This window comes from Pristiophorus japonicus, chromosome 10 (genome assembly GCF_044704955.1).
Source record: "Pristiophorus japonicus isolate sPriJap1 chromosome 10, sPriJap1.hap1, whole genome shotgun sequence".
Lineage (NCBI taxonomy): Eukaryota > Metazoa > Chordata > Chondrichthyes > Pristiophoridae > Pristiophorus > Pristiophorus japonicus.
In genome coordinates this window covers 513,931-526,851 of record NC_091986.1, presented here as the reverse complement: position 1 = coordinate 526,851, position 12,921 = coordinate 513,931, and the positions used below count along the sequence as shown (strand labels likewise).

The following is a 12,921-nucleotide window of genomic DNA, read 5'->3' as shown; positions in this document are numbered from 1 at the left end:
CTTCCTAAAACACGCCATTGAAAGCAAGGTGAGAAAACAATGGCTGAAGTCATGGAAATAAATACTCAGTATTCACAACTGCTTTCTTACCTAGTAGTGGGAATGGGTTTGGTCACAGTACTTTTGCTAGGAGTTTAATTTCTACACTTTGGAGATTCTCTGAATCACAGCAAGATAGGTGGCACCTTGGTTGCCTTAGACTGGACTTCAGATGAGGAGCAATATGATCAGCAGCAGCAGCAGCCTGCTGTTGAGAGACCTGCAGCTGGACAGCAGAAGGAAAGCAGGAGAGGGGTGCAGCTTGCAGGAGGTACTACCCGTGACACAGTGTACAGGCAGAGGCTGACATTCCTTGACATGTCAGTACAGCCATTCTTCAGGAGGCTCAGGTTGTCATGTCAGGTGCTGCGCAGACATCTGCAGCCTTCAAGAAGACCTGCTCCCTGCTGAACCTGGTGCTACCAGTGGCTGTCAAATTGACCACCGCCTTCAACTATTTTGCCTCCGGATCCTTCCAGGGCTCTGCCCGAGACAGTGGCCCATAAATGCATAAGATAGGTGAATGATGGGTTGTTTTCTAAGGCTGGCAATTCTGTGAACTTTGCCTGTGATGATGCCAGTCACAATGAGCAGCCACTTGGATTTGCGTCTCTGGCTGACTTCTCACAGGTGCAGGGCGTTATTGACTGCACAACCATGGCAATTCGCACACACCCAGATTAAGCAGGAGTATTCATGAAAAGAACTGTAAGGGCTTCCACTCCATCAACGTACAGTTGCTATGCAACCACAAAAAGATATTTCTGCAGGTGTGCGAAGATTCCCTGGGGGCTGCCACGATGCTTTCGTCCTGATGTCTTTGGACCTGCAAGCACACTTCAGGGATGGTTGCTAGGAAACAAGGCATACCCACTTCAAACTTGGCTGGTGACACCCATCAGAAATCTGACCAATGAAGCCCAACAGCACTACATATGACCACCAGATATATGATCGAACAAGCTATCGACATGCTGAAGATGCTCTTCAGGTGCCTGGACAAATCTTGAGGTGCCCCAGGGTCTCCAGAATGGTTGTGGCATACTGCGCTTTGAACAACATTGCGCAGCAGCGAGATCTGGACCTGCAGGAAGAACAAGGCACAGAGCACAGATTGGCTGTGAATGATTCCAAGGAGGAGGGGAGGAAGATGAGGAGGATGGTGATGAGGGCAATACAACTCTAACTGCTCACATTGCTGCCCAGGATACCAGTGTGAAACTGTACTCACCTTTCCTGACCTGCTTAAGTCATTAAAGTGCTTCCTGCACTGAATCCAGGAGTGTGGCACAGTGCTCCTGCTGCTCACCTTCTGGACTACCTCCAGCCACGCCTTCTTTATGGCAGCAGCAGGTTTCTTCTTCCCATTGCTGGTGAAGAGTATCTCTACATGGCTCTTCACTGCCCCCAGCAGTATATCAAGGAAGGTACAGCTGTTGACGATTCCAAATCCATTCTCAGTTCCTCTTCGCTTGCTTCCAACTCTCTACTCCTCCTAATTCCATCTTTGTATTGGCTTTTTAAATACTCTAGTTCAGATTACGTCATATCAAGGCAGTATATCAAGGAAGCTCTCTGCCATGCAATTGATGCCAAATCCAGATGTAAAATGATAATTAGCCGGCTGCATTAAACTGCCACTGACAGGCGCACTGAACTTACTTTCGGGTTTCTCATGTCTCATCGCTTCTTTAGTTACCTGGAGATGTGACTCAGTTTCTCTAATCATAACTGAAGAAAGGCTGTGACTCAGAGCAGTCACATCAAATGAATAGTGCAGTGAAAAAGTACTTAAACTTAGGCCGCTTGTCTAGTACTTGTATGTTGGATGTAACTTGCCATTTTAACTATGTTCATGGTTTTGTAGGAGGTGATGCCAAGGGTATGCCTTGCAAATGAAATCTCACACATACTGAAATCACTAGATTTTGGATTCAGCTTTATGGTATCTACATTTAAGGGTATGCTGTTCTGTTATATGCTACATGAAATGCAAGCTTATGTTAAAGAACATCATATCAATGAAAACATTATGAATGTTCTAAAGGCCAAATTACACATGACTAGAATACTTCATTCATTTTCTTATTAATCCTAATTTCTGATTCACTGCAGCTCGCTTATCTCTTCCCTGATAGAAACAACTGAAGTGGAACAGTGAGTATAAATGTAGCTTAAAGAAAATAATGGACATATCTATTTTGTCACATCTTTTGGCGCACACTGCTATGCATTTTCCATATTTATTCAAGTTTCTCTCAGCTTCCTGGCCCTCAAAATTTGTAGGTCATTAAAACCCTTTGTTTCGATGGAACTCGTGCTTGAATGGTAAACCTCCATTATTTTATGGTAAACCTCCAGTTGTTCAATATGTGAGAAAGCCCTTTTTTGATGGTGTTAAATTTAAAACAGAGCACAAGTTTAAAATACATAGTCATGCATGTCAGTACCTTTCAGAGCTAGATTTTCTTGATGAAGGCACTACTTAAATCAACTGGTAAGGGATATTTAGTCGTGTGGTAACTTTGAATGAAATAGTCCATTAAGGACTTGCAAGTAAGTGACATCTCTGAAAATCCAATGCTGTACAATGCTATCTTCAGGTTGCTGTCAGAATTGCACTTTTAGCTGTTCTTCTACCAAATCAGAAAAAAATCCACTGACCTTCTTTGCCAAGTCAGCCATCAAAACAATAACATAATTGCTGGCAGAACAAAATGCCAAGGGTTTTTCTATGAATTAATATCTTCCACATATTTCCAGAGGAGAGTCAACTAGCTAACAGTTATGCATCTTTTTAGGATATTCTTGATATTAAACAATAGTGCCCCGCTCCTGCCGGTAGCACCCGGGCCACTGTGCCGACATCATCATGCGCAGCGACCCACTTTCGCCCTGGAGCGAAAATCTGATAGCGCCCTGTGAAGCTGCTGCAGGCAATGCCCACAACAGTTTTGCAGGGCGCATACTGGGCTGCAGGCTACTCGTGGGCCGAAAATTAATGGAGAGGTGCGACGGTTCTGCTGAAAGTTCATCGACCTGAAATGTTAACTCTGTTTCTCTCTCCACAGATGCTGCCTGACCCGCTGAGTAATTCCAGCATTTTCTGTTAATTTATATGAAATTGTTTAGACCAGAAGTTACCTTTACCTGGTTTTCTTCGTGGAAAAGTTGCAGTAACTACTATAACAAAGAGAAAAAGAATTAGTGCTTCATTTTTGTTTTTATTTATAAATACATTGTTCAGTCATATTCAAAAGTTCAATAAAATAGTTTTACAGTAAAAAAACTATCATGCATTCCAAAAAGCTAATTTCTAAGTGATACGCTATTAATAAGTTCATTTATGGAATATTCAATTAATTCTGAAAAGATAAGCAAAAGGATCCAAATAATTTTTAAAACCAGTGGTGGTTATTCTTAGTCTGCAGATTCTATATACTAAATGTAACCTCCATAGCAGCAGCTCAAAAGAACAGGCTCCAATGCCAAGTTAAGCTCAATAAATCAATTTTGGAGCTCAATTCCACGCTGTTAATTTTCTCTATTTTTAGTAAAAGTAATTTTTGATTAAATGTGAGGAAGTAGAAACCCTTGGTAGGGCAGGCTAGTCCGCTCACTTACTGTACTATTAGCTGTAACTTGTCTTAAATAGGAGTACATAACTTCCTTTATTTCTGACATCATCCATTCTGGATATTTGGGAGAAAAAAGTAACATATCAGAAAGACCAAAAATCCAAAATTATGGGTTTATGTGCTAATAAGGGGATATGATAACTTTCAGATATCTCCCATCTGAGCTTTGTGATTAATTTGGTAATAGTGAGAAAAGTAAGAAGGTACAAAGATATCACTATGTCGGGAGAAGAATAGTCCAGTGTATACTAATATATGGGATCCCTTGTGTTGAAGTATAAGTGCATGTTCTTGCAGATCAAAGGAATGTTCATCCTTTAAAATATACTGAAGTCCACTTCCCTTATGAGGATCCATTTATGAAATTAAATATATAGCTCTCAGAAGATCGGCCACTACTTTTCCTCTGAAATTATGGAATTGGATAGTTAATACAACCGGGTATTTTTCATACCAGTGTTCTACTTCAAATATATAAAAACCTGGATTTGTGTGCCACTTTGTTTTTGTAATGGATTATAGAACTTGTCTTAATTTGCAGAAGGGTTGTTATTCCACTGAACAAATTGGTTCTTGATTTGAAATTCAAAACATTGCCATTCTGCCCATGGTGATGAGTTTCAACTTGTTTTAAGCCAGGTGTATTTGATGTTCATGCTCATCTGTTCTGTACATAAGAGGGGTAATTTTACAAGTTTGCAAGCAGCATGAAGTCTCGTGATCAGGAGAACTTATCGATCATTTGGCTGCATGGCTCCGAAATCCAGTTTGATAAGGGAACAAAATACTAGTTAGGACACAGCTAGAGTACAGCGTGCCGTTCTGGTCACCACATTACAGGAAAGATGTGATTGCACTAGAGATGGTACAGAGGAGATTTACGAGGATGTTGCCTGGACTGGAGAATATTAGCTAAGAGGAAAGATTGGACAGGCTGTGGTTGTTAGAGGAAAGATTGGACAGGCTGTGGTTGTTTTCTTTGGAACAGAGGAGACAGAGAAGACCTTATTGAGGTGTACAAAATTATGAGGGGCCGAGATAGAGTGGATCGGACAGACCTATTTCCCATAGCAGAGGGGTCAACAACCAGCGGTCATAGATTTAAAGTAATTGGTAGAAGGTTTATAGGGGATTTGAGGGGATAATCAAAGGGCTATAGGGAGGAAGGAACTTAATACAATCACTAAAGAAGTAGTACTCAGTAAAATAATAGGACTAAAAGCGGACAAGTCCCCTGGACCTGATGGCTTGCATCCTAGGGTCATAAAAGAAGTGGCTGCAGAGATAATGTATGCATTGGTTGTAATCTATCAAAATTCCCTGAATTCTGGGGAGGTCCCAGCGGATTGGAAAATTGCAAATGAAACACTCCTATTTAAAAAAGGAGGCAGACAGAAAGCAGTTAACTATAGACTGGTTAGCCTAACATCTGTCATTGGGAAAATGCTAGAGTCCATTATTAAGGAAGCAGTGGTAGGACATTTGGAAAAGCATAATTCAATCAAGCAGAGTCAGCATGGTTTTATGAAAGGAAAATCGTGTTTGACAAATTTGCTGGAGTTTTTCGAGGATGTAACGAACAGGGTGGATAAGGGGGAACCAGTGGATGTAATGTATTTGGATTTCCAGAAGGCATTCGATAAGGTGCTACATAAAAGGTTACTGCACAAGATAAAAGTTCACAGGGTTGGGAGTAATATATTAGCATGGATAGAGGATTGGCTAACTAACAGAAAACAGAGAGTCGGGATAAACAGGTCATTTTTCGGTTGGCAAACATTAACTAGTGGGGTGCCACAGGGATTGGTGCTGGGGCCTCAACTATTTACAATCTATACGAATGACTTGGATGAAGGGATCGAGTGTAATGTAACTAAGTTTGCTGATGATACAAAGATGGGTGGGAAAGCAAATTGAGGACACAAAAAATCTGCAAAAGGATATAGACAAGCTAAGTGAGTGGGCAAAAATTAGGCAGATGGAGTATAATGTAGGAAAATGTGAGGTTATCCACTTTGGCGTAAAAAATAGAAAAGCAAATTATAATTTAAATGGAGAAAAATTGCAAAGTACTTCATTACAGAGGGACTCAGGGTCCTTGTGCATGAAACACAAAAAGTTAGTATGCAGGTACAGCAAGTAATCAGGAAGACAAATGGAATGTTGGCCTTTATTGCAAAGGGGATAGAGTATAAAAGCAGAGAAATCCTGCTACAACTGTACAGGGTATTGGTGAGGCCACACCTGGAGTACTGCGACAGTTTTGGTCTCCGTATTTAAGGAAGGATATACATGCATTGGAGGCTGTTCAGATTCCGGAAATGAGGGAGTTGACTTATGAAGATAGGTTGAGTAGGTTGGGCCTATACTCACTGGAGTTCAGAAGAATGAGAGGTGATCTTATCGAAATATATAAGTTAATGAGGGGGCTCGACAAGGTGGTGCAGAGAGGATATTTCCACTCATAGGGGAAATTAAAACTAGGGGACATGGTCTCAAAATAAGGGACCGCCCATTTAAAACTGAGATGAGGAGGAATTTCTTCTCTCAGAGGATTGTAAATCAGTGGAATTCTCTGCCCCAGAGAGCTGTGGAGGCTGGATCATTGAATATATTTAAGGCAGAGATAGACAGATTTTTGAGCGAAAGGGAATAAAAGGTTATGGGAGCAGGCAGGGAAGTGGAACTGAGTCCATTATCAGATCAGCCATGATCTTATTAACTGGCGGAGCAGGCTCAAGGGGTCAAATGACCTACTCGTGCTCCTATTTCTTGTGTTCACCCAGATGGTGGTGGGGGTCTGGAACTCACTGCCTGAAAGGGTGGTAGAGGTAGAAACCCTCAGCACATTTAAAAAGTACTTGGATGTGCACTTGAAGGGCCATAATGTACAGGGCTACGGACCAAGAGCTGGAAAGTGGGATTAGGCTGGATAGCTCTTTGTCGGCCGGCACGATCACGATGGGCCGAAATGGCCTCCTTCTGTTTTGTAAATTTCTATGATTCTAACAACCTGTATCATTTAACAGAGATAGGGTTACACAGAAAGAGTCCTCATAGCCACCTCTCAGAACAAGAGACTTCCAACATTCTGTTCCAACTTTCAAATCCAGAGGGCTGTAGCCGTAAATGACATTTTGATTGATAGTTGAAGTAGTTCTTATTCACCTTCCCTCCAATTTCTCTTATAGCAAGACACAGCCTCAAGACTGAAGAGGAAGAGATAACCGTGAATCATTCCATATGGCACAGAAAGGCTTATTCTTGGACCCATTGGCCCAATAGTCAGTGAGTTTTATGATCTGGGATGCTCTGTGTAGTTATTTAAATAACTCATTGGCTTCAATTGTAGTTTCAGGGATATTTATTCGCCTACCCTTTACAAATCAAAGAATTTGATCTGGTGGAAAAGTGAGTGAGTGAGTGAGTGAAAGAGAGAGAAAGAGAAAAAGAAAGAAGACTTTAGGATGTCCCAAAGCGCTCTACAGCCAATTAAGTTTTTTTTAATGTGTAGTCACTGTTGTAATGTAGGAAATACAGCAGCCAATTTGCGCAAGGTCCCACAAACAGCAAATAGAATGGGTACTATTAATTTTCTACTTTATGAGGTACTAATAAAGTTTAATAACTATGGGCTAGAAATTCAATTTTTGGTTATAACGGTATTTTTCCGCCAAAAATACCACTATGACTTTGATGCCTAGTGGTAAAAATCGGTGTTGCACGAAGATTCGTGGTGCAAACCACAAATTTTCTCTGAGGCCAATACCGCTGCGAGTTGGGCCTAGGGAGGGGGGGAAAACACAAAGAAAAATCTCCCCAAAAAATCACAAAACATTCCCAAGACTCTTTTTTAACGAATCGCTGCAAAAGAATTAAAAAATTAAAACTTTAACTTACCTTGTTTGCAGGTCTTCATATCTACTGCCATTCCAAAGGCTGCAATGCAGGTTTTTCCACGGGTTTTTTTTTGTCCTATCTACAGGTAAGCTACGTGCCAAATATCAGGCGAAAGCGCTTTTTCCAGTCTTGCACGCCAGCGGTCCACTCTCCAGCAGTATTTAAAAACTGCCAGCGCAAGACTTCAGGGAATTTCCTGCCGCACCGTTTTCCGCCAAAAACAGCAAAATACCACCGACAAACCCGGCGCAAGGTTGGGGAATTTCTAACCCTATATGTTATATTTATGATATTTTCTTGTTCATTTATTGTTTTAATAAATTTGACATTTAAAAACTACAATAAGCCTTGGTGTTTCTGTTAGAATTATTCGACCAACTCTCGAAGTCTAAGCATCGAACTGGTAGTTGAATTATTTTTGTTATTCATGGCATGTTATGAAACTCACCGAGATATCAGGGTGAGTGAAAACGCTCTCGAGAGTAGGGAGATTGCGTTGACCGACGAAAATAATATATAACCCAGAAGCCAAAAATGTCTACAGTAAAGGAACCCAAAAATCTAACACCAATTATTCATTCATTTGCTGTTGTGGTATCTGACTATGTACATATTGGTTGTCATATTTGCTTGCATAATAACAGTGACAAATAATTAAATGGTTGTTAAATGCGTTGGAACTATACAAATGCAAGTTCTTTACAGCAATTTAAGAAGCATCACTGTGAGGTGCCCACATATTTTTAGAATTACAAAAGCTATTCTATGAAGGCCTCACTCCAAATTCTCTCAGGGTTCATACTGCAGCTATTTCTCCTCATTATCTTCTTTACCAGTTGGAACAGAAGCTGTTCTATACCAGTATAGTGTACATCCTAGGGGCCCAAGTTTCGGCCTCAGTTGCTCCTGATTTTTTGGAGCAACTGGTGTAGAACGGAGTATCTTAGAAATTCAAATTCTCGGCATTTAGTTTGCTCCAGTTCTAGTCAGTTAGAACAGTTTCACTTTGGAACAGAATTTTTTTTCCAAAAGGGGCGTGTCCAGCCACTTACGCCTGTTTTCAAAGTTTCGGCAGTGAAAACTTACTCCAAACTAACTTAGAATAGAGCAAGTGAAGATTTTTGTACGCTCGAAAAAACCTTGTCTACAATTTAGAAAATCAGGCGTAGGTTACAAATCAGGCATAGGAAATGGGGGGGGTGCGGTTTAAAGGGAAGTTTACAAACATTAAACACTTCAGTTTTACAAATAAAGAGCCATCATCAATAATAAATGATGAAAACATCAATAAATCAACCAATAAATCAATCAAAAAAAATTAATAAGAAATAATGTTTTTTTTTAAATCAATAAATAAAACCTTTTCTGCTTACCGACTGCAGCACCGGGAGCCCTCCAACAGCGTGCTGGGATGCCCTCCCAGTGTGTCTCTGTCAGTGTCTCTATCTCTCTGACTGTCTGTCTGTGTGTGTCTCTCACTCTCTGTCTGTCAGTGTCTGTATTTCTGACAGCGAGGGGAGGGGAAGGAGTGGGGTAGAGGGAGAGAGGGGAGGGGGAGGGAGGCAGAGAGGGAGGAAGGGAAGGGGGAGGGATGGGGGAGAAGGGGGAGGGAAGGGGAAGAAAGGGGGGAGAAGGGGGAGGGGGGAGAAGGGGGAGGGGGGAGAAGGGGGGGGAGGAGGGGAAGGGGGGAGGAGAAGTGGAAGGGGAGAAGGAGAAGGGGAAGGGGGGAGAAGGGGAAAGAGGGGGGAGAGGAGAAGGGGAAGGAGAAGGGGGGAAAAGGGGAAGGAGAAGGGGGGGAAAGGAGAAGGGAGGAGAAGGAGAAGGGGGGGGGGAAGGAGAAGTGGGGGGGAAGGAGAGGTGGGGGGGGGAGGAGAAGGGGGGAGGAAGGCTGAACGGGCCGGGCCCAAGACTTCGGGCTGGGCCCGTCCCCAGCACCAGATTTACAGGTAGATGGCGTTGGGTCGGGTCCGGGGTCGGGAGCACAGTTTGGGGCGGGGGGGGGGGGGGGGTGGTGGGGGGAGCGGGAGTCGAGTCGGGTCGGGAGGAAGCAGGAGCTGGGCGTGGGAGGCAGCCATTCAGCCAGGGCTAGGGGCTGCGTGCTTCGGGCCCCTTCCACAGTTTTGGGCGCCCACTGTAGCGCGCATGTGCAGAGGTCCCGGCACTGTTTTCAGCGCAGGGACCTGGCTCCGCCCTCTACAGCTCATGCTGTGCCGCGCCCGACTCCAGAGGACCAGCAGGGAGCCAGAGAATCTATAAGTTTTTTTTAGGCGCACTTTGTGGCGCGAAAAATGGGCATCCAGGTCGGGGTTGCGCCGTTCCAGGCGCGGCCCGAAACTTGGGCCCTAGGTGTGGAGATTGAAATAATGAGTAAGTTCGATAGATTTTGTATCACCAATCTTGCTCATTCTTTGATTGTCGGTCAATCTCTTTGTACAAATGCCCTAACTGCCAATCCAATGTTTCACTTCTGACCTGGTGCAGATTGCAATTTATCTCACTTTATTATCAAGTTCCCACTATTATATAACATTAACATGTTTATACATTTAAGTGCTCTCACTGGGAATCATGGACATTCTGGATATGATTTTTCTCAAAGGGACAGTGATTTTCCACCATGAGATAGAACAAATTTCTAACTATATGCAGAGACTAAACTTTAATCAAAAGGGGAGAGTGACTGTAGAGACTCTTGCTACAGTATTTATTCTACTGTTTTCTTTCTTTCTTCAAATTCACTTTTGAAGTTGCCCTATTGCTGCAATTTTAATGTGGGAGTATATTATTCAAGTCATGTACATGGATTCCTGGCTATAGAACAGAGTCTTCACTTAGGAATAGCAGTAACTGCAAAATGGAATCTCCTTTGACATGTGGACGTAACAGCTTTTGTGAAATATGCAACCTTTGAAGCAAGGCCAGACAGTCTGCAATTTGATGAAATTGAACAACAGTGTATGCGCAGCTCTAAAGAATACTTCAGAATCAGTAGCTAGTTCAGAAAGGTAATGTGTACTCTTTTGTTAGGTCTCTGTTAAAAGTTAGAGATTTGTTTGTTGCTGGAACAAGAATTGCCTTCTCAGAAAGCGATCTGCATATCAAACCCTTCTTGTGTTTTGTTAAATTTCAGTTCATCTCCATAGGACTTAGTAATTTATTTGTTGTTCTTTCGTAAACAACTTGATAAATTTCACAATCTGCAAAACAGTATCAGTAGAGGGCATTGGAGGCAGCTCAGCAGGAGTTGGGTAAGTGCACTATCTGTAAAGTTATCAGGCAGTCAATAAAAACTACAAAGAATTGGCTCCCATTTGACATTCTAAATTTTTAGATATTAAATAACAAAATTTGGCAGAGTTGAAGGAAACTAAGAATTCAGGGTCTCTTTCTTTTACTCTAGCTGCATCTGTTTGGAAAATCTATAATTGCACTTCATCCATAATTTACTTTCTGGTTCAAAAAGAACAAATCATTGCTATATCATATAAATAGTGTCTTACTTGGAGACTCCACTATCTTTGGAGATTTGACTGGACATGCTTTCAGCTGGAAAAGAAAAGCACAGCTCGATTTAAAAATTGGACTCAAGAGCTGACTTTACCAATGCATACTCCTGGCAGATGACAGTGTCTGCATGGAGTACACATTCGTAACATCGACCCTATAATTCTAACAACCAAATCAAATGTTTGACTTCCAGTTCCATCCTTTGAGCTCCGAGCTCCCATTACTATCAATGAGAATACCCCTAAAAACGAAAAAAAAATGCACATATAAATAAAAAGAACACTTCACTTTTTTAAAAATAAAGTAATAGAAAACATTCAATGTTTTATAAAAAATATTTTTATTGAAATTTTTAGAAAAATATTTTAATAGTGTTAAATATAAACTTTCCTTCATGGGTGGGGTTTTTAATTAAAAAATAAATAACAACATTCATTTTTTCGATCTTTTAAAACAGGCCCTTTTCCTGGAGAGCTACGCGATCTGTCAAAAGAAATCGTACGGCCCATTATAATGCCAATTTTCCAAATATGTACCACCGCCATATAATGGATAGAAAATTATGGGAAGTGCAGCGAACCAGTGATTTCCCAATATGCATGGCTGCCATGCGAGGCTCAACAATGGTAAGTGTGAATTCAGAAAATCAGTCCTAATAACTTTATACAAACCAAGATGATCTATTGTTTCATTTGAGTTTCTAAAATATAGAAAAATAATAGATCGTGCATTTTAATATATAATTAGATTGTTGCAGATATGCATGAAATTTTAATCAGAAAAATAGAAAGTTATATTTATGTTGTTATAAAAGTACAATTTTAATCCCAAAGACTTGCTTGATCTTGGCAAGTCATGTTAGGAGAACATTAGTCATAGTATCAATCCTTTATCTTCATTAAAGTAAGAGATGTCTGTTCTAAGAATTAAACACACTTTCCAATGTGGGTACCCAGTAAACACATTAATTGAACATAAGAACATAAGAATTAGGAACAGGAGTAGACCATCTAGCTCCTCGAGCCTGCTCCGCCACTCAACAAGATCATGGCTGATCTGGCCGTGGACTCAGCTCCACTTACCCTCCCGCTCCCCGTAACCCTTAATTCCCTTATTGGTTAAAAATCTATCTATCTGTGATTTGAATACATTCAATGAGCTAGCCTCAACTGCTTCCTTGGGCAGAGAATTCCACAGATTCACAACCCTCTGGGAGAAGAAATTCCATCTCAACTCGGTTTTAAATTGGCTCCCCCGTATTTTGAGGCTGTGCCCCCTAGTTCTAGACTTCCCGACCAGTGGAAACAACCTCTCTCCCTCTATCTTGTCTATCCCTTTCATTATTTTAAATGTTTCTATAAGATCACCCCTCATCCTTCTGAACTCCAACGAGTAAAGACTCAGTCTACTCAATCTATCATCATAAGGTAACCCCCTCATCTCCGGAATCAGCCTAGTAAATCATCTCTGTACCCCCTCCAAAGCTAGTATATCCTTCCTTAAGCAAGGTGACAAAAACTGCACGCAGTACTCCACGTGCGGCCTCACCAATACCCTGTACAGTTGCAGCAGGACCTCCCTGCTTTTGTACTCCAGCCCTCTCGCAATGAAGGCCAACATTCCATTCGCCTTCCTGATTACCAGCTGCACCTGCAAACTAACTTTTTGGGATTCAAGCACAAGGACCCCCAGGTCCCTCTGCACCGCAGCATGTTATAATTTCTCCCCATTCAAATAATATTCCCTTTTACTTTTTTTTTTCCAAGGTGCATGACCTCACATTTTCTGACATTGTATTCCATCTGCCAAACTTTAGCCCATTCGCTTAACCTATCTA

At 41.6% G+C, this 12,921-nt stretch overlaps 1 protein-coding gene across 1 annotated transcript in view; it reads right to left on the bottom strand.

The window, feature by feature from the left end:
• LOC139274682 (cilium assembly protein DZIP1-like) overlaps positions 1-12,921 on the bottom strand; it is a 455,193-nt gene that overhangs the window by 217,556 nt on the left and 224,716 nt on the right. Inside the window, exons 9-10 of the mRNA XM_070891361.1 lie at positions 11,078-11,123; positions 3,190-3,222 (exon numbers count right to left, since the gene is read on the bottom strand). Of these exons, the coding sequence (XP_070747462.1) occupies positions 3,190-3,222; positions 11,078-11,123 (79 nt within the window). The remainder of the gene's footprint in view (positions 1-3,189; positions 3,223-11,077; positions 11,124-12,921) is intronic.